This window comes from Oratosquilla oratoria, chromosome 34 (genome assembly GCF_046742065.1).
Source record: "Oratosquilla oratoria isolate Oo_2021 chromosome 34, ASM4674206v1, whole genome shotgun sequence".
NCBI lineage: Eukaryota > Metazoa > Arthropoda > Malacostraca > Stomatopoda > Squillidae > Oratosquilla > Oratosquilla oratoria.
In genome coordinates this window covers 31,085,743-31,111,886 of record NC_134810.1, presented here as the reverse complement: position 1 = coordinate 31,111,886, position 26,144 = coordinate 31,085,743, and the positions used below count along the sequence as shown (strand labels likewise).

The 26,144-nt window shown below is 40.3% G+C and overlaps 1 protein-coding gene across 3 annotated transcripts in view; it reads right to left on the bottom strand.

Annotated features, from left to right (window-relative positions):
* Oseg2 (intraflagellar transport protein Oseg2) overlaps positions 1-26,144 on the bottom strand; it is a 544,964-nt gene that overhangs the window by 489,114 nt on the left and 29,706 nt on the right. For all 3 annotated transcript variants that reach the window (XM_076173301.1, XM_076173302.1, XM_076173303.1), the window contains exons 3-4: positions 10,945-11,057; positions 8,505-8,690 (exon numbers count right to left, since the gene is read on the bottom strand). In XM_076173301.1, the coding sequence (XP_076029416.1) occupies positions 8,505-8,690; positions 10,945-11,057 (299 nt within the window). The remainder of the gene's footprint in view (positions 1-8,504; positions 8,691-10,944; positions 11,058-26,144) is intronic.

The following is a 26,144-nucleotide window of genomic DNA, read 5'->3' as shown; positions in this document are numbered from 1 at the left end:
ACAGAAAACAGCGGGTCACCATAAATGGAATAAAATCTAGGTGGGGCAATGTTACTAGCGGGGTCCCCCAGGGCTCGGTTTTGGGTCCCTTGTTGTTCATTATGTACATAAATGACTTAGACGATGGGATAAATAGTGATATTAGTAAATTTGCGTATGACACTAAAATAGGATGCCTACTTGGGGTCTGGAGACGACGCAGAGATTCTGCAGGATGATCTTAATAAATTGTTAACATGGTCGGAGAAATGGCAAATGAACTTCAATATTTCTCAGTGTAGTGTGTTAAACATAGGGCTACACAACCCCAAAAATAGATACATCCTAGATAACACGTTTTTAGACAAATCTGAGTGCGAGAGGGACTTGGGAGTTCTGGTGAGTCCGGACCTTAAAACCAGGAAGCAGTGCATTAGCGCCAGAAATAAAGCTAACAGTGCATTAGGTTTCATTGCTAGGACGGTAACAAATACAAGTGCAGAGGTAATTATTAAACTCTATCTAGCAATAGTTAGACCCATCCTTGACTATGCGGTACAGTTTTGGTCTCCGTTCTAATAGAATGGACATAAATTCACTAGAATCAGTACAGAGAAGAATGACCAAAATGATACATGGACTTGGAAATTTGCCTTACGAAGAGAGGCTTAGGCACCTAAACTTACACTCTCTGAAAAGACGCAGTGCGGGGTGATCTAATAGAAGTGTTCAAGTGGATCAAAGGCTATAACAAGGGAGATGCAGACAAGGTCATCATAATAAAACAACAGAGCAGGACTCGCAGTAATGGGTATAAACTGGACAAATTTAGATTTAAGAAGGAAAGAGGCAAGAATTGGTTTACTAATAGGGTGGTCGATGAATGGAATAAACTTAGTAACCGTGTAGTAAGAGCTGAAACTATCAGTTGTTTTAAAAAACGATTAGACAACTTTATGGATGGGGACAACAGGTGGTGATGGATACAGAGCTGCCTAGTGTAGGCCTTATGGTCTCTTGCTGTTTCCTTTATTCTTATGTTCTTAATTGTGATGGAACCCTTGACAGGCCCCACAAGGGAGGAGTCAGCTGTGAGAAAAGAACCAAGGGGATTCAAAGGTGACTAAAGCAGATATGAAGAACCACCTCAGACAATCAAATACTATCAATGGGGAAAGTTGGGAAGCAGAGCAAGGGAATGTGGAGAGAAGCCGTGGCAGGTCATCTGTTATCAATGTGGTAAGCTAAGCCACATCACTAGAATTTGTGGGCAGGGAAACAAGCAGGGGGAAATTGTAGTGCCTGCAGTCAACCTCCCCATGTAACTGCACTAGTAGAAAGGGCACACCTGAGTATCATGCTGATAATAGACATCTGGACAAGAGGAAGATGTGCAAGGGCATTAGCAGATTCTGCCTGTTCAACCACAATTGTAATGGCCAACTTAATAAAAGGATTCACATGGGAAGAGATCAGTTTGATGACAATTGATGGAAAGGAGATGAAGTGTGAAGGTTTGCAGGAAATCAACTTGACAGTGGAAAGCATCCTGTTGAGACTGAGGGTGCTTGTTCTTGGAGTGATTTTGGAGTGAGTTCAAGTGGTGCTGGGAATGGATGCAATTAGTCGGCTTGGGGAGGTTATGTTCATCAAGTGATGGGTGAAGTTTAGAGCAAAGCTTGGATTGACTCAAAATGAACAGCAGAGGGTGTCAGTGACAAGAGTAGTAGGGACAACTGTGAAGGCCAGCAGAGTGGAAGAGCTGATGGAGAGTGACCTTGACTGGCAGTGGCTGCGGATGCTGGTGGAGCATGACCTTGACAGGTGACAGCCATAGACCCTTTGCTCAGCAACAAGGGTGGAAGAAGCCCTGCCTTGTGTGATTAAGGACTAAGATTTCTTTGCAAAATTTGATGGCTGAAAATGGGTTGTGGAGTGGTATCTGAAGGGAGGATTGCCTATACTGGAGAACAAGGTTGGCTGCTATGAACATACTCTCTGAAACGGAGTAACAGAAGTGGATTGATGAGAGAATTCTGAAACCTTGGAGGGAGCAGGTGGGGGACAGTCTTGCTACTCATGGTTGTAGTAAAGCCAACCAAGAACATGTACTCCCTATGTTAGATTTCTGGGAACTCAACAAGTTTGTAAGGTGTCACATGGGTGACAATTTTGTAGACATGTGTAGTGTAACCCTATACAAATGGAAACAGATGAGTGGAGCATCCACTACTGTGGATTTATGATCAGCGTATCCACAAATTCATGTGGCGGAGTTATGGAAATACCAACTAGTAAAACACAAGGGCAGGACCTGCTGCATAACTAGGCTGGGGCTCAAACTATGTTCACCTCCACTGATCATGACAAAGATCCTGAAGACAGTGCTACAGAAGAATGAGGTGACAGAGAGAGGGATAGATTCATACATCAACATCATTGTGGTGGACAACAAAGTTATACCAGTGTCAGAAGTGGTAAAACATTTCACATGGTTCAGACTGGTCTCAAAGGAACCAGAACTGATGGAAGGAGGGACAGTGTTGGGATTGTGACTGGAGAGGGATGGGAGTGGAAACCTGATATTCAGAAGGGCCAACAACATCCCTGATGTATCAGATGAAATTAACAGGAGAGAGCTCTTCTCATTATGTGGCAAGTTGGTTGGCCACTACCCAATTGCAGGATGGTTTGTGTAGCATGCAGCTATATCAAGAGAAAATTAGAAGGACAGGATTGGGAAGACAAGGTTGAATAAAGGCACGCTCACTATGATACATGATATCATATGGCAAGTGAGATGTGACAATCCAGTGAAAAGATGATGGCATGCACTGCAACTGGATAGAGGTGTGGTATGGTGTGACACAAGCAACATAGCAACCAGAGTAGTCATAGAAACAGGAGGCATGGTGGTTGAGGGTGGAGTATGGCAGTGGAAGAAAGATGACTCATTGCATTAACCCCTTCCATACGGTGCCGCACACGTAGGCGTCATGGGGAGCGAGTGTATTCGCGAGGCTGCCATATCGGCGTCTTGATTATATTTATTGTAGTCGCCCCTGTGTTTTTACACTCTCTCAAATGTGCCCTGAATCCCATTCTCTGTGGTTTTCAAAATTCGCGGGTGAAAGAGAGAACGATCGATATAAGCGGTGACTATATTTTATGATGCGAGTATTATTACGACACGTCGTACGGCTGGCATTGGCTGCTGCCACCGAGATCTAAGTCCATGACACCTACGTGTGCGGCACCGTATGGAAGGGGTTAATGTGTTGGAGTTGGACATAGTTGTAAAGGGGGTCAATGTAGCACTGAATTGAGGGTTGTGAGAGATAGAAATCAAGACTGATTCAGCCACTGTAGTGAGATAGATGAATTCAATGCTAACCCCTGAGAAGAGAGTGCATTCAAAGGGGGCAGCAGAGGTCATTATGAAATGGCCCCTTGCAATCTTGAAGGAGCTGATAGATGAATCTAGCATGAAGGTAAATATAGTCAGAGTGCCATCAGGCGAGAACAAGGTAGATGTTCTGACCAGAGTGAGGAAAAGCTGACTTAGAGTGCAGAAGAGGAGACAGAAGAAGATATTGAAGTGTGTGCAGCAAGGTCCTTAGGTATAGAGGAGTTGCACAGGGCATATCACCTAGTAGGTGTTGACAGGTTGTTCCTGGCCAGGAAAGTTAACCCAACTATCATGAGGAGAGAAGTCCAGTGATCAGTGAGAGCATGCATCTATTGTCAATCAATAGATCCCACTCTGAGATCACATGCAATGAGAGAAATCAGTGTAGAAAAGAATTGGAGAAAGCCGGCAGTTGATGTTACTCACTATCAATGGTGCATGAACCTGTTAATGGTAGAATGTGACCCTGGGTGATTCACCATTTGGTGGGGGCTAAAGACAGAGATAGGACAGGAAATTGCTCATGCGTTAAATGAGATATTCCTGGAGAGGGGACCAGTTGACAAAGTCTTCTTTAGAGCTGCTTACTGGCTGAGTGGAGACGGAATACTGGAATGACACCATTGCATCATCAACTCCATTGCTGAAAGAGCATTAATGTTGCCTATAAAGGCAGATTTCTGGTACATATCCCCTAGGTTGGGCCAAGAGGAAGAAATGGTTTCACAGATGGCCGTATTAAGATATGCATGGCAACATCCAAAAGTAATGCCATTGCTACCACCTACTGCTGAAGGAGGAACTGCATCAGTGCAGGTAGAGAAGGAAGTACAGTTGAACCTCGAAAGCCCGGACCCCTAATGCCCAGACTCTCGTATGACCGGTCGAAATGAACAAAGGGCGGACTTTTCAAGCAAAGTTCCCTATTTGTCCGGTAGGTGGCAGCGACGGCCGTACACGTGTACTCAAACCCGGCCCAGTCAAGCCGCCACCAGGGCTGCCGTTTCGTAGAATTTTGTACCAAAACTTAGTAAAATAGCGGCATGTGGCAACTGCACAAGGACATGAGGAAGTTTTTTCTACATATCAGCGGGCTGTTAAAAACACTCAAAAACTCAAACTTTTGTTTAAAAATCATAGAACTAGTTATCAAATAATAAATGGTACATCAAAATATGACTTTTATTGGTAACTGTGTTACTTATAAAATACTATACCCCAAAAGATACGTTTTTACGGTGTAGAAAAAAATTCTGCTCTAAAGTTTCAGCTTTCTTTTAGCACCAGGGCTGCCGTTTCATAGAATTTTGTACCAAAACATAGTAAAATAGCAGCAAGTGGCAACTGCACACAGACATGAGGAAATTTTTTCTACATATCAGCGGGCTGTTAAAAACATTCAAAAACTCAAACTTTTTTTTAAAAATCATAGAACTAGTTATCAAATAATAAATGGTACATCAAAATATGACTTTTATTAGTAATTGTGTTACTTATAAAATATTATACCCCAAAAGATACGTTTTTACGGTGTAGAAAAAATTCTACGCTAAAGTTTCAGCTTTCTTTTAGCGATAATAATATAAAAAATAATAATTTTATATCTTACTGAATATGTTAGGGCATGGGGGCCTTATATACATTCAAGAATAAAAAAACTAGAACCAACATTTTGTCAAAGTTTGACAAGTATATCGTGCTATGAAAGTCTGCACACGCCTGAGAAAAATGTATGCCCCGGTATGGCAACACTCCCATTCTACACAGCAGTGTAGAAAACGCGGCAACCCTGGCCGCCACCATTGTCCCGCGTGCATACCTTCCGATATTTACAGTGTACGTAATAAAAAATACAGTACAGTACACTGTATGTACAGTACATTTACATGCCTGTATTACAGTTATTATTACAGAATTATTGGTACTATAGTATTATTATTACAGTATTGTTATTATTACAGTGTTAGAGTATTATTCTTATGTGTTTCTATGCCATATCATATATTACCTATACGTATACCGCTACGAAAATCTAAGGGTGTTAGGGCAACATTTTCGATGACCGGACTTTTGGCATGACCGGACCGCCCTTCCCCCCAATTAGTCCGGGCTTTCGAGGTTCGACTGTATGGATGAAACCTTGAGACAGGAAATGTACCTCTCACTGGGTGAGAAGTGTTGTGACAGATGTAAATTCATAGAACAATGTTTCTGTCAATGGAGTGCTTCAACATATCCTGGAACTTCATTAGGTAGTGGGTGATAATCCAGAGGCAGACAAAGGAGTGATGCTGCAATGTCCACAACAGAACAGACATCCCTGAGAATGGTTGAAGGGCTATGATGTGGGAGATGGGGAGATGACAAATAGGTTGATCTTGAGATCAAGTGGGGTGTGGTATGAATGCAGGTGAGGTTGGCAACTATGAGGACAAATGATGTTGACATCCTTTATAGGGCAAAGGTTGCCAAGAGAAAGGCCACATAGGGGCACCACCCTAGGGAGTGTGGGTGAGGGAGGCCAGTGCCAAGCATAAGTGAGTGAAAGGTGTGAAGTGAGGCAAGGAGTGGGATTATAGGCTAGTTAAGTTTATTAGTTAGGTTAACAAAACCTAGGTGTAAGTGATGGAAGAGAAGAGCACTCTTGGATTTACTGTGGAACAACAACAAAACCTATGTCCCTGTGAGTAAAATTGGTTATTCTCTCTTACAAAAATAAATATATGAAATAAATTCTGGAGGATGCCATGCATTCAAAATGTACTATAAAAAATATGTATATAAAAAAGTTTATTACAATTCATGGCAAAACAATTACAAATATACATATCCCAATGGCTTTCTCCCCTTTATTCTTAAGAGAAGTAGCCAAGGAAGAACCCACCAACTATAGGCCAGTATCACTAACAAGCACTATAGCCAAAATTTGTGAGAAAATAATCAAGAATAGATGGGTAAAACATCTGGAAGACAACAACATATTAAACCCAAGACAATTCGGCTTCAGACAAGGAAGATCATGCACCACAAACTTAATATGCTTTTACTCAAGACTAATAGACATAGTGCAAGAAAGAAATGGATGGGCTGATTGTGCATTCCTAGACTTGCAAAAAGCCTTTGACAAAGTACCACACAGAAAATTACTAAAAAAACTGGAACACATAGGAGGAATACAAGGAAACCTACTAAAATGGATGGAGGACTTTCTGACTGGTAGAAAGATGAGAGTATTGCTCAGAGAAAAATATTCAGATTGGAAAGAGGTGATCAGTGGAGTACCGCAAGGATCTGTACTGGCACCAATAATGTTTGCTATCTATATGAATGACATGGACGAGGACGTGAACTGCTACATGAGCTTCTTTGCTGATGATGCCAAACTGTTAAGGAAAGTAGAAACTGATGAGGACTGTGAAGCACTGCAAGAAGACCTAAATAGGGTATGGAACTGGAGTCAGAAATGGGAAGTGGACTTTAATACTAAGAAGTGTAGCATAATGGAGTTTGGAAAAAGCAAAAACAGAATATCAGGAAAATATACAATTGGAACCAAGGAAGTAAAGAAAGTAGGATCTGAAAAAGATTTGGGTGTAATTATCACGAACGACTTGTCCTATGATATACAGATTAACAAAATTGTCGGGGAGACCTACAACTTGCTAAGATCAATAAAAGTGGCATTTACATACTTGGACGAAGACATGATAAAAAAAATATTGGTTACATTGATAAGGCCTAGATTAGAGTATGCGGCGACATTGTGGTCCCCCAGTACCAAAAAGAATATAAAGAAAATAGAAAGAATCCAAAGAGCAGCTACAAAAATGGCACCTGCACTTGCAAACCTATCATACGAGGAGAGATTGGCTAAACTGGAGTTACCGACACTGGAGCAAAGAAGAGAGAGAGGTGACCTATTGACCATCTACAGAATAATGAAAGGCACAGAGATACTTGATAGAGAGAACTTACTTAACTGGGACAAAAGAAACACAAGAGGACATGGAGAGAAAATAAAAAAACATAGCTATAGAAGAGAACTGAAGAAAAACAGTTTTCCACATAGAGTTTTGGACACTTGGAACAAACTGGATAATGAAATAGTATGCACAAAAACCATTCATGAGTTTAAAAACAAACTAGACACTGCAAGATACAATGGCGGGACATCACGAGCATAGCTCCCCTTCCCGCAAAATACAACTAGGTAAATACTCATTTCATCCTCACATACTCCACTCTCATTCACCACCCCTCCCTCCCTCCCTCCCTTTTTTCTTGTGTCCTCCTGGATGACAGGTCATCCCTGCATCTTGTCCACTGCCCTGGGTCAGAAGCAATGTAACAAGATACACCACATCCACAGCAAGGCTGCTCCATTTAATTGGCGACCTACCCCCACTCTGTCCCCTCGTACAGAAAAAGAGAGGACAGGGAGAAATCTCTTCAGGTTACATCAAAATATCATTCACACATCCCTCACCCCCATCCCCTACCCACTCCCTTCCATGCATCACAGCATCATCCATACACAACCATTCTCCACTCACCCCTATATTCTGTGTTCTCCCTTCCTTCCTCAACACCCATTCCTCTCTTTCCCAATGCCCCTTTTACTCCATCTCCATCTCATCCTTGGTCATCCCCACATGTTCACTCCCTTCGCCTCTCCCTTCACACCTCTTTTACTAATCTTTCTTCATTCATTCTTTCCATGTGTCCAAACCATCCCAACATTCTTTCATCAACCCTATCTCCCAACTCCCTTTCCACCCCCACTTTCCTCATCACCTCCTTGCTTCTCACTCTATCCAGCCTAGTACCCTACCATACTTCTCAAGCATTTCATCTCAAAACACATTTAAACTCTTCCTCTCTTATGTTCCATGTTTCTACCCCATATAGTGCTGTCAGCACAATCACCCCTTCATACAATCTCCTCTTTGCATCCCTTCCCAAATGTCTATTTCTCATTACACTTTTTAATCCCCCAAGGCATTTACTTGCTTATCTCAATCTACATTCTACCTCAACTCCTCTCTTTCAAATTACAAATAATAATAATAATAATAATAACAATAACAAAGTGATTCATGATAGGCTAATAACTTACTTGCTTGAGAGTGACACCACATATGAGTCTGTCTGGAAGAGTGTCTGACTCTTGTTGTTCTTTATATTGGCAGCACGCACCTTTCCTTCAACCAACCCAAATACAATAGGGCCCTCAAGGGGCCAAATCAATGATGTCACTTGGCTAGACTGTACAAACTTGTTGCAAATAACTTTTTTTTCTCCCCTATGAATGAGAATAAAAGTAAATAAATTTGTTGTATAGTAATCAACCTAAAATAACATAGTTTTAACCCCTGCAGTAAGACCATTTCATTAATAGTACATGAATGTACTGAGACAATGATTATGTAGTTATATGCAGTTAATACTTTAGGGGCAATTTGGGATTAGAACCATATATCATTCATCTACAGTACATGCTTTATAAACTAAACCTCATATATCTGACTTAGATAAAATGAACAACTTGATTCTTCACCCAACTATTCCCTCACCCCAGGGGTACACTGCCCAACTCCATGCACTAACACTATAAAGAAATGCACCCAAGATAGTGACCTGAATGCTCATCACCCTACACGGTTAAACACCCAAATTGCACAATGAAAAAACAAAAATTACATAGATCCCTTAATTTAACACAGAATAACTCATGGAAAAACTAGAGATGTTTCAGGGATATCATGAAGTTTTCTATGTAAGTTATCAATCTGTGGAATAGCCTAGTTGAGGAAACTATCCAATAAAAATATATATATAATTGCCAAGTTTATATATATATATATATATATATATATATATATATATATATATATATATATATATATATATATATATACAACCACTCCTCGTTTAACGACCTACTCGGTTAGCGATGACGCGGAGTTATGACGGGCTTTATGACAGACCAATATTCGTTTAACATAAATCTCCCGAAGTTACGACATCGTGTATGATAATTAAGTTGGCTGAGGCAAATTTGTATGATGTTATAAATGAACTTATACAGTGGATATTAGGTGTGAGGTAAAGTGTTCTGAAGCTTAGGTCTACATTACCATCCTGCAAGCTGCACAAACTACCTGTGGTATAGTATATACCAGTATTGGTAAATTTTTAGTTTCGACCATGAGAGCAATATAGCAATAGAAAATTAATTATCAGTTTTGTAAATTATAATGTATCAACTTAATATACAATTTTGTGAGCGGAAATAGAAAAAAAGTGCGAAAACAGATTTCGTAAGTAACGAAGTCATGTCGGACGAATGGTACACCATGTTTGTTATGATAGATTTCGACATTGAAGAAATGAAAGGATGACAAATTCGTCTAACCTAAACTAAACTAACCTAACTTGTGTTTAATAAATCATCACCTGCAAATTAAATGTCATCCGGCTCGTCCTCGTTGTCGTCGTCGTGAGAGACGTTGGCAGGCTTTTCAACCACTCTCTCAGATTGTGGGGTATACAAAGTTATTGCAGCTTGAAGGAATGCATGTATCTCCGCACCATAACATTCCTTCAAGAAAATATACCTGGCGAGGTAGTTGGAAGTACAGAGGCCGTCAATTGACAGACATCAAGATGGCATCCCGATCCTATGCTACCGACTTCGTTCATTAGCATATTTGCTTGTAGCAAGGTATTCTTTACTTCCATTTCCGCCCACAAAATTGCATATTACGTTGATACATTTTAATTTACAAAATTAATAATTAATTTTCTATTGCAATATTGTGCCCATGGTCGAAACTAAAAAATACCCCGGTATTTGATATGGAATGTCAGCATACACGGATTTGGTCATATACGGTAATTTCAGGAACCTAACCACGGTAAATAAACAATAAATAAAGCTTTAATGTACTGTATAAAGGAGGGAAAATACACGAAAATAAAGATATATGTATTGCTGGACATTGTACATACAGTACATGTACGTATATGTATACACTTTCGCTTAACGACCAATTCAGTTAACGACGGCGACGCTGGTCCCAATTGACGTCGTTAAACGAGGAGTGGTTGTATATATATATATATATATATATATATATATATATATATATATATATATATGTATATATATATATATATATATATATATATATATATATACAGCCAAATTAAATCAATAAACAGATGTTGCAGCTCTTTTCCTGTACATCACAATTATGCAATTGGTTTAAAAACATATAAAGAATTTAAGAATATGGTTGTTCATTCATGAAGTGCTTATCAGCCAACAGTATTTCTTTTATTCAGTAACAAAAGTCAAAGTCAAGGCATATATCCACTTTTTAGTAATGTCCCCTTTGGGGCTATAGAGAGTAGGATTGGCTAACTCCTTTGTAAGATGGAAAAAACTTTTAGTATATGCATGTAATTATGTATGTATTTAATAACAGATATGACAATAAAATCAAACCTGCATGTTAATGAAAAGATATGATATATCATTCAAGAGTACATACCAGTCTTCTCCAATCCTGTACACATAAATGATGTTATCAGTTTGTCCAACAGCAATCTTGCAACTATCAGGAGAGAAAGCAAGGGCTTTCACAATATAACTTTTTTTTCCATACTGAAAAAGATGGTAAAATAAATGTTAATATGGAAAAGAGCAGATTTTATTTAACACTTCATAAGCTGAATCTGCTCAGATTTCACTTTGAAATGGTTCATTCATAAAAATGGAATTCAAACCAGGGTTGCAGAGTCGGAGTCGGAGGATTTAGCCGGGAGTTGGAGTCAAAGTTAGAGTCGGATTTCTAAGAGTACTAGGAGTTGGAGTCGGAGTCAGAATATTTTATCTGACTCCGACTCCTTAAGTCCAATAAAATTATTTTTTCAATATGGTTTCCCTGTTTGGTTTTAGCAGTTGCACAATTTAGCAGTTTTTGTATGGTTTTGCTTTGATTTTTTGAGGTAATAGTGAGTGTGTGCAGTATATATGTACACTAAGTGGTCTCTCCGGATGGAAACAAAAAACAATCCATCAATAATAAAAAAAAGAAAAATACACAATAATGACTAGCTATCGTTGTCAGTCTGGGTAAAAGTGTCTGTGGTCAAGTATTTGTAGTTGTTTCCTGTAAGGAGAGTGAAACTCTATATATACTGTATATATAATATATATATATATATATATATATATATATATATATATATATATATATCATATTTTGAACTATACTGCAATGCTTCTACCTCAACATAAATAAACATCAATTCGTGCTAATACAGTCGAACCTCGAAAGCCCGGACTAATTGGGGGGAAGGGCGGTCCGGTCATGCCAAAAGTCCGGTCATTGAAAATGTCGCCCTAACACCCATAGATTTTTGTAGCGGTATACGTATAGGTAATGTATGATATGGCATAGAAACACATAAGAATAATATTCTAACACTGTAATAATAACAATACTGTAATAATAATACTATAGTACTATGGATGTATATTCTATACACTGTAATAATAACAATACTGTAATAATAATACTATAGTACTATGGATGTGCTGTGTCTTGCGACACTGCTTCTGACCCAGGGCGGTGGGCAAGGTGCAGGGATGACCTGTCATCCAGGAGGTGCTCAGATGGGAGGGAGTGTGGGAGGGGTGTGGAGTGTATTTGGGGATGAAATGGGTGGGAGTGCTTTTATGCCTTTCCCTTTTTGGCTACCTCCCTTGAAAGGGGGAAAAAGCCTTGATATATGTATGTATGTACTAATAATTCTGTAATAATAACTGTAATGCAGGCATGTAAATGTACTGTATTTTTTATTACGTACACTGTAAATATCGGAAGGTATGCACGCGGGACAGTGGTGGCGGCCAGGGTTGCCGCGTTTTCTACACTGCCATGTAGAATGGGAGTGTTGCCATACCGGGGCATACATTTTTCTCAGGCATGTGCAGACTTTCATAGCACGATATACTTGTCAAACTTTGACAAAATGTTGGTTCTAGTTTTTTTATTCTTGAATGTATATAAGGCCCCCATGCCCTAACATATTCAGTAAGATATAAAATTATTATTTTTTATATTATTATCGCTAAAAGAAAGCTGAAACTTTAGCGTAGAATTTTTTCTACACCGTAAAAACGTATCTTTTGGGGTATAATATTTTATAAGTAACACAATTACTAATAAAAGTCATATTTTGATGTACCATTTATTATTTGATAACTAGTTCTATGATTTTTAAAAAAAAGTTTGAGTTTTTGAATGTTTTTAACAGCCCGCTGATATGTAGAAAAAATTTCCTCATGTCTGTGTGCAGTTGGCACTTGCCGCTATTTTACTACATTTTGGTACAAAATTCTATGAAACAGCAGCCCAGGTGCTAAAAGAAAGCTGAAACTTTAGAGCAGAATTTTTTTCTACACCGTAAAAACGTATCTTTTGGGGTATAATATTTTATAAGTAACACAGTTACCAATAAAAGTCATATTTTGATGTACCATTTATTATTTGATAACTAGTTCTATGATTTTTAAACAAAAGTTTGAGTTTTTTAATGTCTTTAACAGCCCGCTGATATGTAGAAAAAACTTCCTCATGTCCTTGTGCAGTTGCCACATGCCGCTATTTTACTAAGGTTTGGTACAAAATTCTACGAAACGGCAGCCCTGGTGGCGGCTTGACTGGGCCGGGTTTGAGTACACGTGTACGGCCGTCGCTGCCACCTACCGGACAAATAGGGAACTTTGCTTGAAAAGTCCGCCCTTTGTTCATTTCGACCGGTCATACGAGGGTCCGGGCATTCGGGGTCCGAGCTTTTGAGGTTCGACTGTATATAGCTTGAAGTGGCAACTCTGCCATGACAGATTTGAAAGTGCTCATAAGCTGGTAGATGATCATGAGCATAAATAATACCATTATATATTTAATATATATATGTTTATACAAATATACGTGCTTGTGTGCATATATATATAATGCTGGGTGAATGTATATGTGAGTATATTTATCATACAAGAGAATGTTTCACATAAAAAATAATATACATGAAAAATATTTATAAAATGCTTGCTGAATAGGTGTGGGAGGCTGGTATATGGATCTGCAGAATAGATTTCCACATAGGGGTCAAGGAGTCAAGGAGTTAAGGAGTCGGGAGTCGGAGTCGGGTGTCAGAGTCGGAGTCTGGAGTTGGAGTCGGAGGAATCAAAGGAGTTGGAGTCGGAGTCGGCATCCTAGGAATTCTAGGAGTTGGAGTCATAGTCAGACCTTATACCATCCGACTCCGCAACCCTGATTCAAACATCCATAAAATATTGTACAAACACTGAGCCCTATAGATCAGATTTAACATACTAGACAAAAAATTTATGTCCTTAATTCTACTGACTAGGAACCCACACCTTCACTGTAGCAAGCGGCAGTCCCCAGGCCCTCCTACAGATCTCTGGGAGAAAAATGCTGGACTATGTTGTATTAGTGTGGGTCTGTCTCTGTGTCACCAGGAGGATGAGGATGAGGAAGAGGATAAGGGAAATAGTATGAGGAGAAGAATGAAATGGAAGAGATGGAAATGTATGAGGAGGAGAAGAAGGAGGACCAGTTACTGGTTGTTAACTCTATTTATAAGAAAAGTTGGAGAAAAGATACTCAATGTTGCTGGAGAGATTTTAGTCCTGATTCACAGAACAAGTGCTAGCCCCTTAGGGCTACACCTCTAGATGGACTGTATTTTGTTGTTGATAACTAGTGTTTTTATCCTTGGGGGCAATATCTGAAGATGTGGGATCATCTATATACTTATAAAATTCTGATCATCTTGTTTGTTATCTTGCTTGAAACCATCACCCAACCAATCAGAAGAAAAGATATGATGTCACAATTGAGGACCAGCCAATCAGAAGAAGAGATATGATGTCATGACTGAGGACCAGCCAATCAGAAAAAGAGATCAGAAGAAGAGATATGAAGTCATGACTGAGGACCAGCTAATCAGAAGAAGAGACATGACGTCACGACATCATATGATGCGTAATGTTCCAAGCAATGATGACATGACATCACAATCTTCTGCATTTCATTTCTTGTAACAACATATCATTTAAAATTCTATTTGACCCAACATACATATATATATCTATCTATATACTTATAAAATTTTGATCATCTTGTTTGTTATCTTGCTTGAAACCGTCACCCAGCCAAACAGAAGAAGAGATATGACATAATGACTGAGGACCAGCCAATCAGAAGAAGAGATATGATGTCATGACTGAGGACCAGCCAATCAGAAGAAGAGATATGATATCACGACTGAGGACCAGCCAATCAGAGGAAGAGACATGATGTCATGACATCATATGATGCGTAGTGTTCCAAGCAACGACGACATGACGTCACAATCTTCTGCATTTCACTTATTACAAATCATTTAAAATTTTATTTGACACAACATACATATATATATATATATATTATATACAGGTAAACGTCGACTTACGATGGCATTAGGTTTCAATTTGTGTATCACTCTGTTCCGTGGTCACTGTACCTAGCCTACCTGTATATTAACCACCAGAGATACTGAATATAGCCTATTAAACATGTACAGTAGTTTATTTAATTATTTTTATTCTTTTTACCATATTTAAACACTATAATATGTATTTTCAGTACGGAACTTAAATCTCGCGGGCAGCAGCCAATGCCACCGTACGACATGTCGTAATAATACTCGCATCATAAAATATAGTCACCGCTTATATCGATCGTTCTCTCTTTTACCCACGAATTTTGAAAACCACAGAGAATGGGATTCAGGGCACATTTGAGAGAATGTAAAAACACAGGGGCGACTACAATAAATATAATCAAGACGGCGATATGGCAACGTCGCGAATCCACTTGCTCCTCATGACGCCTACGTGTGCGGCACCGTATGGAAGGGGTTAAATATATCATATCGTCGTCGTCGTCATCGTAAAGTCGAAAAATCGTAAGTCGCGGCCATCGTAAGTCGACGTTTACCTATATATATATATATTATATATATATATATATATACTGTACTTATAAAATTCTGATCATCTTGTTTGTTATCTTGCTTGAAACCATCTAATGAAGAAGAAGAGATATGACGTCATGACTGAGGACCAGCCAATCAGAAGAAGAGATATGACGTCACGACTGAGGACCAGCCAATCAGAAAAAGAGATATGACGTCACGACTGAGGACCAGTCAATCAGAAGAGACATGACGTCATAACATCCACTCTGTGGGTCCCGAGGAACCCCAGCACTGAGCGTGTGACGTCACAACTGCTAATTTTTCCAATTTGCCAATTTTTTAAATTTCCAATTTTCCGATTACATATTTTCTGACCATTAATATCTAAAATTTTCATATTCAGTATTTAAAAGTATAGCAAACTCCTGAATTAGCATCTATGAGACGTAATGAGTTCATTAAAACATTGCAAACTGTATAAATCATATGATGCATAGTGTTCCAAGCAACGATGACATGACGTCACAATCTTCTGCATTTCACTTATAACTAATCAAGTCACCGCCTTCATCTATTGAATAGAGCATTGTCTTAACCCCTTCATTCCGGGCCAAAATCTCGTGGGCAGCATTAGCTGCCAGACGTGCGATGTTGCGTCATAATACTCGCATTATAAAAAATAAAGTCACCGCTGTATTGCTCGTTCTCTCTTTCACCCGTGAATTTTGATAACCATAGAAAATATGATGAAGCCAATTTACAGAGTATGGGGGTCACGCAGGTACAACTACAATAAATATAATCAAGACGCCGACATCGGCATCCTCGCGTACCCACTTGCTCCTCATGACGCCTACGTAGGCGTCATCGTATCGAAGGGGATAAAGATTTTATTGACCATTTTATTTACAACGTATTTAAAATTGTATTTGACCCAATGGGTCACAGGTGGTCTAGTATATGATAAAACCTCCAATTTAGGTTAAGGATGTTGACAGGTTTTAGAGATGGGGAGAAAGTTCTCCCTGAAAAGTAGACATCACCCAGGTCAGGTCAAACTGGGGTAGCTGTTCCAAACAGTGAGATGGCGAGTGGCTGTGTTTCAGTGATCAGTGCCAAAGAGATACAATCTCTATGTAGTAGAACTGTAGCCTTACAGAAGACTGTTGAGGGCCTTAAAGAGGATAATCAAGTTCTTTACTCGAAGGCCCAATACAGGGATGACAAACCATGTTTAGAACCTGGGTGGAAAACAGTGACAAACAAAACATGGAGACATGGTAAAAAACCCTCACAAGGTCCGCTTGAATGCAAAAACTCTTTTCAAACTCTCAGGGGTCTACAAGAAGAAACAAAGAAGATGCAAGAGAAGAAAAGTAGGGCAGTCATTAGATCCCTGCCCACAGGTAAGATTTTTGTTGTAGGGGATAGCCAGGTGAGGTATTTAAATAGGACCTTCTGCAACAAAGATAGGAATCATAAGACCCAGGTGTGTTTCCCCAAGGTGGGGATAGGTGGTGTTAGAGACAGGATTGAAGAGTGTATAATTGGGGAAGGTGTGAAACCCATAGTTTGTTTGAGTGCTGGGGGGAATAACATAGGTAAGTTAGGGAGTAAGGAATTATTTGTACAGATTAGGAATAAGGAAGGGGTTCCTGTTGTATGTGGAATCCTTCCAAGGTGTAGAGTTGGAAGCATAAGGCATTCCAGGGATATTGCAATGAATTGCAGGCTCACACAACATTGTAAGGCTAATGGATGGGCATCTGTAGACAACTGGGATTGCTTTTATGGTAAGAATCATCTATATACAAGGGGGAGGGTGCACTTGTCACCCAAAGGATTCCGGCTCCTTGCTGCATCCCTTGAGTGAGAAGACATCCTGCAGGGGTTTTTTTTTGTTGATTATGTGGGGGTCAGGGGAAGTATCAGAATACAGTTTAAGCAATAGAAACAGCTCAGAGAGGGACTGTGAAAAGAATCACTTAATCGGGTGGAGGGAGATAAACTAAAAGTTTACCATACAAACAGCAGAAACGTAATAAATAAAGCTGATTTGCTGCAAGGTAAAGCATGCATAGAGAGATTTGATATTATAGCTATTACTGAATCTTGGATCAATATGGCTGATAGACATTTCCTTCTGGAATTCAAGATAGAGGGGTAGAAGTTTTTTCACAAGGACAGGGCTGGCAGGAGTGGGGTGAGAGTTGTACTTTTTGTTTTTATCAACAATTTGATTAAGGAAAAGGATAGTACGGAATCTATTTGGGTGGAGATTATAGGCAGGAATAAGAAACTTATTGATGGTATCCTATATAGACCTAACCTCAGCATTGAGCAGACTGATTCCCTGATTCATGAAATTCGCAGAGCATCCCAGTACAAAAACATGATCATTGGAGATTTTAATTATAGAAACATTGACTGGGAACTTTTTGTAGATCAGGAGGCACAAAATTTCTTAGATGTGGTGCAGGATAATTTCCTGAAACATATGATTACCGGTCATATGAGGGGAGAGAATACTCTGGACTTACTTTTAACTAATAATGAGCACCTGATGAGAAATGTAAAAGTGAGAGATAGTCTAGCCTCTAGTGATTATTAAGAAATAAGATTTTATATTACTTGGGAAGAATTAAATAGTATGAATAATGTTCTAGTACCAAACTTCAGGAGAGCAAATTTTGATGTGATGAAAGAGTATCTAAGTCATTTGGTCACAAGACTTAACCAGGGGGCTGTGATGGGGTAAGATACATGGTCAGTTTGAACATCATTGGTGTGGTCAGGAGGGTCATGGAGGGTAATATGTGTACCCCGGGTCAGGTCACTTACAAGCATGAGGTCAACAGCTTGGTCAGTGATTTGGATGAAATGTACAGTAACCTAACAGCCTTAATTCTAAATGTACAAAATAAATTTATTCCCCTCAAGTCAATACGGAAGAATAGTAATACTCCCAAATGGATGATGGACAGGCTGAAATATGAGATCGGAATGAAAAGAGGACTTTATGCTAGAATAAAAAATGGGGAAACACACCTTAGATCCAAATATAATGATATGGCAAGACTGGCTACAAAGAATGTGCACACAGCAAAATGTAACTATGAGATTAAGGTTGCCAGACAGGCTAGATCCAACCCAAAGGGCTTCTTTCATCTCTACAGAACAAAAAGATAAGAAAAGGATAGGCTCAATTAAAAATGATGAAAATGTCATGACAGAATCAGAGGAAAAAATGAGTGTGGTGTTTAACAAATATTTTCTCTTGGTGTTTACTAAGAAGAGGTTTGATAAGGTACCCAACTGTGATCCAATTTTCAGTGGGGATGAAGAAAGTAGACTACCATATACGAGGGGTGATCAAAAAGTAATGACAGTGATACCATATATTTTCACAGTACAGAGGTAAATCCAAATAGTGGCCTACATTCCTTCAAAGTACTCCCCTCCTGCCTCTATGCAACGTTCCATCCTCTTTCGCCACTTCATGAAGCACTCACGGTACTCAGAAGCCGATATACCTCGTAGCTCTGAATTGACTGCTCGCGCCAGATCTTGGATGCGATGAAACAGCTTCCCTGCAATCGCACCCTTGATCTTTGGAAACAACCAAAAATCACAGGGAGCAAGGTCAGGCGAGTAGGGTGGGTGGGGGAGAAGTGTGATCCCCTGCTGCTCCAGGAACTGCACAGTGAGGCGAGCTTTGTGGGGGGCAGCATTGTCATGGTGCAGCAAAAGGTGCGATCGGTGACGGGTTGGTGCCTCTTGGCCTGATATTCCAGGACTCGAGGAAGGACGTGATCAGTGTAGTACTGGGCTGTGATAGTACACTGTTGAGGCATTACATCCACACACATTGGTCCTTGTGAATTGAAGATGGTGAAAAGGCGCTTCCTGCTGCGAAATCCTTCCTTCAGAATCTGAGGTCGAGGTTCTTCATCACTCAACCACACCATGTTAGACTGCTTGTCTCTGGTGGTGAAGAAAGAAATCCAACACTCATCTCCGGTAGCTACATCTGAGAACCGTTTCGAACCATTTGGCTTGAATTCAGCCAGCCATAGACGACAAATCCGCACCCGTTCGCTCTTCTGCTCTTCCGTAAGCATATGAGGTATCCATCGAGCACACTTCTTCCTCAGCCCTAAGTGTTCATGCACGATGTCATGTGCGCTCCCATAACTGACACCGAGCTCCAAGGATAAGAATCGAAGAGTAACAGTTGGATCTTCGTCAATGATGGCCCGCGCACGGACCGTCGTTGCTTCGGTCACGGATGTCCGAGGGCGGCCAGGATGATGATCATCTTCTAGCTGCAATTTTCCGGCTGCGAAAGCTCGAATCCAACGGGAAACAGTTTCCAGTGATGGAGTAGACTCGGGAAAAACTTGCAACAATTCCTCTCTGATCTCCGTTGCTTTTTTCCCGAGTTTCCACCTTGTGAAGGTGTAGAATCTGCAGCCTTCTTTCGAAAAATCCATGTTTCCGGTTAGAGAGGCAAACCAACAATGACGCAATCGCACAGCGCAACGATAAAATGTAAGCTAGACAAACAGCGACAAGCTCAAACATGTAACAACAGGCAACACTTGCTGCCCCTTGCTCCCCGCCCCCCCAACACTTATAGTCTCTCAGCTACGAGTCCAACTGTCATTACTTTCTGATCACCCCTGGTACCAACATTAGTAAGGTAGAAGTAGTCAAACAGACTGAAAGACTTACATACATATACCAATGGCTTTTTACCCCTTACACGGGGGGTAGCCAAAAAGAAAAAGGCATAGAAATCACTCCCACCCATTTCATTTCCCATATATTCCACTCCCCTCCACCCTCCTCCCTCCCTCCTATCTTGGCACCTCCTGGATGGCGGGTCATCCCTGCATCCTGTCCACTGCCCTGGGTCAGAAGCAGTGTCGCAAGACACAGCACATCCACAGCAAGGCCGCTTCATAAATTCGGCGACCCCCCCCTCTCTGTCCCCTCATGCAGAAAAGGAGAAGACAGGGCGAAATCCCTTCGGACTGCGTCAAATTTTTTCTCATACATACTTCCTCATCCCCCATCCCCCACCCACTCCCCCTCATGCATCACAGCATCATCTATACACAACCCCTCTCCATTCACCCCTATCTTCTGTCCTCTCCCGTCCATCCATCTCATCCTAGGATGCCCCCTCATATTCACTCCTTCCACCTCTGCCTTCTTTTACTAATCTTTCTTCACTCATTCTTTCCATGTGTCCAAACCATTCTAATAATCTTTCATCAACCCTATCTCCCAGCTCCCTTTCCACCCCTGTTCTCCTCCTCACCTCCTCATTTTATTGTTTTGGTTAACAATAAGGTGGAGTAAAACGCTGCACGTCAAAAGTTAATATAATGTACGAGAAAGTATAATCTACGTCTTCACACTCTTTCACCACAGTCACGGAAAAGCCCTGATCTGTACCCTATGAGCTCACGCTGATCACTGGTGCATGACTACGCACCGGGTGGTCTGATCCAAAAACAGTTGCTACATCTAATTTATATGATTATTTTAATTATTCACTCGCACACAGAAATTTACATTTACACACTTTCAGTTACATGACAACTTCAAATTTGATAGTAATAAGGATCTATATCCCATTCACTCAACTTTCGCATTACAAATAATTTGATAATTACTTAAGATGTACCAATGGCAATTATGGAAGTTCTGGAACATTCACGCTAACACGGATGTACAAACACACATACAGAATTTCTAACTACGCATTTACTAAATCTACATGTAGCATATTGCTAACCAGATAATGAATACAATAAACGCTCGGCCACGTGAAAGGAGCTGGCCTCAGCGACTTACAATGTAACGTACAAGAAGATATATATTCAATTAGTACATGCTGGCATATGAACATTATATATAATTACATGGAGAACATACATGGAACATTAAAATTTTTAAAGGACGGTAGTGGAGAACATTTTGGCAGTTATAAGGGATTGAAAGTTCAAGAAGTATGACGGCTGCGAAGATTATATGGGTGGGAGACAGGGGACGTTGAAATGGGAGGGGAAGGAGGGAGGGGTTCTGCGGGAGTCAGAGGGTCATTGTCACAGTCTACACCTCGAGAGAAAAGCTTAAGGGTGTCCAGGTGCATGATGGATTTTGTGTCTGAATGCAAGTGTTTTACTTTGACTTTGTTTGTAGGTTCTAGTGCGAGGACACGGAAAGGACCAAGGAATTTTGGTGAAAGCTTGGAAGATGGAGAATGGTTCTGGGCATATACGATATCACCTATTGCAATGTTAGATTCTCTCACATTTTTATTGTGAAGACGGGCCATCTCGTCTTTAGCGAGAGAAAGAGACTGAGTAATTCTCTTGAAGAGAGAGCTGAAATTTGAAAGTGAAACCTTTACAAAATCATCAAGGTTGTAAATGGGACCTATTTCTGAAGCAAGAAGGTCATATGGGAGTCGTTTGTTGGAGCCAAAGATGACAAAGTGAGGCGACTCTGATATGGACCTATTGATGGCACTGTTAAGGCAAGACTGAATCATAGGGACATGGTGATCCCAGGAAAGATGGAGGTCAGAAGCGAGGTGCCGGAGAACATTGAGAATCTTTCTGTTTTGGCGTTCAACAAGGCCATTTGAACTGGGGTGGTATGCAACAATATTACATTTTGTGATTTGAAAGGATTTGCAAATATTTGAAAGAATCTCATTGTTGAATTCCGTGCCATTGTCTGAGAGAAGAACTTTGGGAGTAGTGAAGGGGCAAATAACTTTGTCAATGAATGTCTTTGCAATTGTTGTCGCAGTCTTGTCTGGGATAGGTGCAAGTATGCAAAATCTGGAAAAATGATCCATACACACAAACAGGTACTGGTTTCCACTAGAAGTGAGTGGTAATTTGAGAAGGTCAATTGCAACCATATCAAAGGGTTTGCTAGGGATTGGGTATGTCAATATTGGAACTTTACTCTGAATATGACCTTTATGGCTAGCACAAGAATGACAGACTTTTGACGTGCAGCGTTTTACTCCACCTTATTGTTTTGGTTAACAATAAGGTGGAGTAAAACGCTGCACGTCAAAAGTTAATATAATGTACGAGAAAGTATAATCTACGTCTTCACACTCTTTCACCAGTCACGGAAAAGCCCTGATCTGTACCCTATGAGCTCACGCTGATCACTGGTGCATGACTACGCACCAGGTGGTCTGATCCAAAAACAGTTGCTACATCTAATTTATATGATTATTTTAATTATTCACTCGCACACAGAAATTTACATTTACACACTTTCAGTTACATGACAACTTCAAATTTGATAGTAATAAGGATCTATATCCCATTCACTCAAGTTTCGCATTACAAATAATTTGATAATTACTTAAGATGTACCAATGGCTATTATGGAAGTTCTGGAACATTCACGCTAACACGGATGTACAAACACACATACAGAATTTCTAACTACGCATGTAGCATATTGCTAACCAGATAATGAATACAATAATTTTTCACTCTATCTAGCCTAGTAACCCCTATCATACTTCTCAGACATTTCATCTCAAACACATTCAAACGCCTTCTCTCTTCCTCTCTCATGTTCCATGTTTCTGCCCCGTACGTTGCTGTTGGCACAATCACTCCTTCATATAACCTCCTCTTAGCATCCATTCCCAGATGTCTATTTCTCATTACACTTCTTAATCCACCAAGGCATTTACTTGCTTCTCTCAATCTACATTCTACCTCCACCCCCACTCCTCCCTTTCCTGTCACATTCACACCCAAGTATCTGAAACTATCCACTTCCTCCAGTTTCTCACCCTTAATGCTCACTTCCAGCCTACTGTCACTCTCTCCCCTTGTACATCTCATCACCTTTCTTTTGCCCACATTTATCTTCAGCTTCCTTCTTTCACACACCTTCTCAAACTCTGTCACTATCTTCCTCATTCCCTCCTCTGATCCTGCTACAAGCGCAGTGTCGTCAGCAAACAACAGCTGGCTCACCTCCCACTTTTCTCCATTTTCTTTAATCATATCCAACCCCTGACCCACTACCCTTGCATTCACCTCTCGCACCACCCCATCCATGTAAAGATTGAACAGCCAGGGCGACATAACACACCCCTGACGAAGTCCCACCTTTACCTCAAACCACTCACTCTCTCCATTTCTAATCCTAACACAAGCTCTACTACTCTCATAAAAACTCTTGACTGCTCTCAACAGCTTTCCTCCTATCACATATATCTGCAGTACCTCCCACAGTGCCTTCCTGTCTACCCTGTTGTAAGCCTTTTCCAGATCCATAAAAGCCCAAAAAACATCCTTACCTTTTCCTATAGCTTTCTCACATATCTACCTTACTACAAAAATCTGATCTACACATCCCCTACCTGTCCTAAAACCACACTGTTCCTCACCAATTACTCCCTCTGTTCCTCTCCTAATCTTCTCAATCAAGATCCTCCCATAAGCCTTCCCAACTACACTTAACAAGCTGATCCCTCTGTACCTACTACACTCACACTTGGCCCCTTTTCCTTTGTAAAGCGGAACTATGCAGGCACTCCTCCAGTCCTCCGGCACTCTACCCTCTCTTAAACAAACACCAAATAACCTCACCTGCCAGTCCACCATAACTCTACCTCCTTTCTTCAGACATTCTGCATGGCATCCATCCAACCCAGGTGCCTTACCTGCTCTCATCATCTTAACGGCTGCTTTCACTTCATCCTTCTCTATTTCTCCTCCATTTTCCTCACTCATCACTCTCATTTTCTTAGCACTTCCCACTGCAACTACCTTTCACTCCCTATCCTCCTTCACATTTAGCAACTCCCTAAAATACTCTTCCTCTCACTGCCTTCTCTTCCATTATCATCTCTCCATCTGCACCTTTTACCTTTTCTTCTCTACTTGATTCACCTCCTCTTCCTCTTTTAATTCCCTTCCAAAACATCTTTTTATTACTTTCAAAATTTTCTGTCATACTCTTTCCCCATTTCACATCTGCTCTTCTCTTTGCTTCCTTTATCTTATGCTTAACTTCCTTTCTCTTTACTTTGTATCTTTCATACGATTCCCTCGCCCTAATTTGTACCCATTCTATGAATGCCTGCTTCTTCTCTTTTACACCCTGAAAGACTTAAAGCTACTAAATCCCCAGGTCCAGATGAAATTTTTACAGTAGTGTTTAAAGAGGGTAAATTTGAAATCTGTGACTAGTTAACAGAAATATTTAATAAGTCAGTAGACTGGTTTTGTGCCTATTGCTTGGGGGCAGGCAAACATTGTTCGTGTCTACAAAATCTGAGATAAATCATCTATATGCAACTACAGGCCAATCAGTTTGACATCAGTTATAGGTAAAATGCTTGAACTGATAACAGCTCATAGACTCAGAGAACACAATGACAGACATAATTTCATGTGTGATTCAGAGCATGGTTTCTCTAAGGGAAAGTCATATGTGACTAATCTTCTAGCTTTTTACAGTAACATATATAAGGCGTCAGATAACAATGATAGCTATGATATTATTTACCTTGACTTTAGCAAAGCATTCGACAAGGTGTCCCACCAGAAACTACTAAATAAAATCAAAGCCCATGGCATAGGAGGAAAAGTGTTAGAATGGATTAGAGCTTGGATCAAAGATAGAAAACAGCAGCTCACCATAAATGATGTAAAATCCATATGGGGAGTGTTTCTTGTGGAGTTACCCAGGGCTCGGTTTTGGGTCCCTTATTTTTCATAATGTACATAAATGACTTGGACAATAGAATTAATAGTGATGTTAGTAAGTTTGTGGATGACACTAAAATAGGATGCTTAATTTGGTCAGGAGATGACGCTGAGATTCTGCAGGATGATCTTAACCACTTCACTCCGGACTTAAATCTCGCGGGCAGCAGCCAATGCCAGCCGTACGACGTGTCGTAATAATACTCGCATCATAAAATATAGTCACCGCTTATATCGATCGTTCTCTCTTTCACCCGCGAATTTTGAAAACCACAGAGAATGGGATTCAGGGCACATTTGAGAGAATGTAAAAACACAGGGGCGACTACAATAAATATAATCAAGACGCCGATATGGCAGCGTCGCGAATCCACTTGCTCCTCATGACGCCTACGTAGGCGGCACCGTATGGAAGGGGTTAACAAATTGTTCACATGGTCGGTGAAATGACAAATGAACTTCAGTATCTCAAAGTGCAGCATGTTAAACAAAGGGCTACACAACCCCGAAAACAAATATAGCTTAGATAACATGTTTTTAGAGAAAACTGAGTGCAAGACAGAATTGGAAGTCCTAGTGAGTCCAACCTTAAATCCAGGAAACAGTGCACTGCTACCAGGAATAAAGCTAGAATGGTTACAAGTAGAAGTGCAGTGGTACCGGTAATTATCAAACTCTAGCATTAGTTGTCTCTATCTTATAGAATGGACATCAATTCACTAGAATCAGTACAGAGGAGAATGAACAAAATGATACATGGGCTCAGAAATTTACCTTACAAAGAGAGGCTTAGGCACCTTCACTTACACTCTGGAGAGATGGAGAGTGCAGGATGATCTAATAGAGGTGTTCAAGTGGATCAAAGGCTTTAATAAGGGTGACACAAACAAGGTCGACATATTAAGACAACAGGGAAGGACACACAG